General features: G+C 38.0%; 1 protein-coding gene across 1 annotated transcript; it reads right to left on the reverse strand.

Annotated features, from left to right (window-relative positions):
- Positions 1-266: 266 nt before the first annotated feature.
- On the reverse strand, positions 267-1,832 carry ANKRD34B (ankyrin repeat domain 34B). Its single transcript, XM_053700464.1, has one exon. The coding sequence runs from the start codon at positions 1,830-1,832 to the stop codon at positions 267-269; it is 1,566 nt and encodes a 521-aa protein (XP_053556439.1).
- Between the last annotated feature and the right edge of the window lie 1,270 nt (positions 1,833-3,102).

The raw sequence follows: 3,102 nt of genomic DNA on the forward strand, positions 1-3,102 counted from the left end.
ATTTGCTATGTCATACTTCAGAAACATTCTTTGTAGACTGGCACGCAAATCAGAACTACAACGTATGACACCTCTTACTTTGTCACATAGAGAAAAGTGTAATTACTGCTAAAAACAAGCAATGGTTTGCTTGAACAAATTATCCAGCATGAGCTGAACATTTCTGTTTTCTTTACAGAAAAAGGTCTTAAATATATTATGCACTATGTGCAATCTAAAAATGACCTCATGAATTAATTTGAAATACTATCACTATAAGTAAATTATTAGCCAACAATTTCTTCAAAGTTTACAAGTTGTTTAATCTGTTCTGTGTGCATTGAATGCCTCCTAAGCAGCATTTTCTTACTTTTTGATTCCTTTGGAAACAGAGGAGCTGTGGGTATGAATATCTTTGCACCTGTGGACATTACAGTACCCATTTTACTATGGACACTGATATCTGGAATAGGTGGGTGAGGATTCACATTCAGAGGTGGAAGAAACCCTGGCCTGGTATGAGAAATGTGATCTAAAAGCAATGCTCCAGACCCCCTTCTCTCTAGCATGGCATGGTTCCTTCTGCTTAGAGGTATAACAGAAATGCTTTCCAGAGACTCTCTGGAGCCTGACAGCATAGACGGTGGAGAAAACATTTTCTTTTTTTCCAGAAGTGATTTACTGTCCTCTGTAGGGACAAGGCCTAAACGCGTTGTAAGCTGAGAATCAGAGCTGTAGTGATTAGCTCCTAAATTTCTTCTTTGAACTATACTTCTTAAGCTTGACACTGAGTGCATTGAGTCTGGATCTTGGTCTACAGGAATGTCTGATTTATTAGTAGATCCATCATTATAAAGGGATTGTAAATGGATTTCGTCATATGACATCTTTCTTGCGCCGGCCTGGTCAAATGTTTTTAAAAGATGTGCAGCATCTTTCACATCAATGCTCTGATGACGAGTGAGAGAACGCTTGGAAAATACTAAGCCATTCATTTTAAGAGAAAGTTCTTCTTCTGGAGTAATATCTTGCAGTTCCTCTTGTAGAGAGGACACTTTGTGTTGATGCAGCAAAGATGGTGGTATCTTCAACCAAGGCTCAGAGTGCAGTCTCTGTAGGAGTGGTAACTTTGCACCAACATGCATTAAATGCGGCTTCTTAGTAGGAGAACCTGGTTCTGATAATCCATTGAATCCAGCTGAAGTATTGACCTCTTTAAAGCTAAATAGTTCCCTTTCTGGTTCTAAAGCAGTTTCAGATGGAGTGGGGGAGGTTTTTAGCTCTATTTCTGAGGGTGAGGTACAAGGGCTTGGAGAACTACTTCCCTCTACACCTGGAGATGGTGGGACATTTAGATACTGTCTTGTAGTCTGTCTTCCAGAAGGAGACTTGTCTGTTGTAATAATAATAACTTCTTTGCCTTTTGCCTTACATGCATTGAGCAGAATTTTAAGTGTTTCTCTATCTTCTGAGTTGACAGCATAAACCAAAGCAGAGAAACCAGTGCGATCCTGTAAGCTTGGATCAGCTCCACTTTCCAAAAGCAAAGAAACCACCTCTGCACCAGCATTCTCCAAGCATGCATGCATCAAAGCTGTCTTTCCAAATTTATCTTGGATGTTAGGATCTGCATTGTTTTCCAGAAGATATTTAATCATTTTTACTTTGCTGACACTTTGATGATCTACATGCTTTGTTTTGCAAGCAATCATTAGTGGTGTTTCTCCACGATCATTGCTCTCGTTGATGTATGCTCCTCCTTCCAACAACAATCTTGTAAGACGAAGTCTGCTTTGGTAGACTGCTTTAATAAGAGAGTTACCTTCAGTTGTGATGTCCACTGTTTCATCCATGATCATGGACAGTTTTACAATTTGATAAGGAATACCTATCAAAATGGAACATAAAAGAGAAATTAATATATTAAATTCTGCATTGAGAAATATTTTTATTGCACATAATATGATTTAGTGGGTTTTATTTATCAAGCTTCGAATGCAGCTTTGGTGCAAACTTGCATGAACAAGCCTGCAGCTGATAGTTAAGAGGCAGCAGTGATCAGACTGCTTCTTCCTAACCTATTTACCAGCACTGATCACCCTGGACAATTGCGACCAGAGTGATTGACAGACAGAGGGCAGCATTATACAAGTATCCACAAGTAGCTGCTTGTGCAATGTTAAAAGTAGGCAGCGTATTGCTGCCCGCTGGCCGCAATGCTGCGTGGTTGGGTTACCAAATGCGAACGTGGTCCATCTGGCTGTTCTTTAATGTGGCCCAATGTCTTATCTTTTCTAAACATATAATGAATTATCCTTTTAAATCCTGGTGCAATCTATTTCCGGGCAAATAGTTAAAAGGACATTAAACCCAAAACTTTTTTTTCATGATTCAGATAAAGAATACAATTTTGAACAGCATTTCAATTTAATTCTACTAGCTAATTGGCTTTATTCTACTGATATATTTTGCCACTAATCAGCAATCAGCAGCTACTGAGCCTATCTAGATATATCAAGAGAATGAAGCAAATTAGAGAATAGAAGTAAATTAGAAAGTTGTTTAATATTGCATGCTCTTTCTAAATTCTGAAAGAAAAAAAATTGGGTTTCATGTCCCTTTAAGTCAAATAAATTGAGTAAATTAAATTTGAACTCACAAACAGACACCACCAGTATGGTGTAATATGGTGTAATATTGGCATGATGAGGACCTTGTGACCCAGCATACTGTCTCCTGGCTTTATAAATCTTAGATCTTCAATTTTTTTACATACAATCACGGTTCACATAACGGTCACGTGCAGTGCTTGTAATACATTCTTGCGTGAGTGTTGCACTTGGTTTTAAAAAAAAAAAAAAAAATTAATTATTTGAACCGCTGGTTGTGATTGAATGTAAATAATTGAAGATCCAAAATGTATGAAGCCAGGAGTTCTCAGCATGCCAATACTACACCACACTGGTGGTGTCTTTTTAGGAGTACAGACTTTCGTGCACACCAGCACCCTTATTTCAGTCACTTTTTTATGCTTTTGGTGTTGAACAGTTAAGTCCCTTGATGACATTTAGGGATTATTACTTTATGGCACTACTGCTTGAAGAGAAAACAAGGAGGTTAAAC

The sequence above is a fragment of the Bombina bombina genome, chromosome 2, assembly GCF_027579735.1.
Source record: "Bombina bombina isolate aBomBom1 chromosome 2, aBomBom1.pri, whole genome shotgun sequence".
In the NCBI taxonomy this organism is placed as follows: Eukaryota; Metazoa; Chordata; class Amphibia; order Anura; family Bombinatoridae; genus Bombina; species Bombina bombina.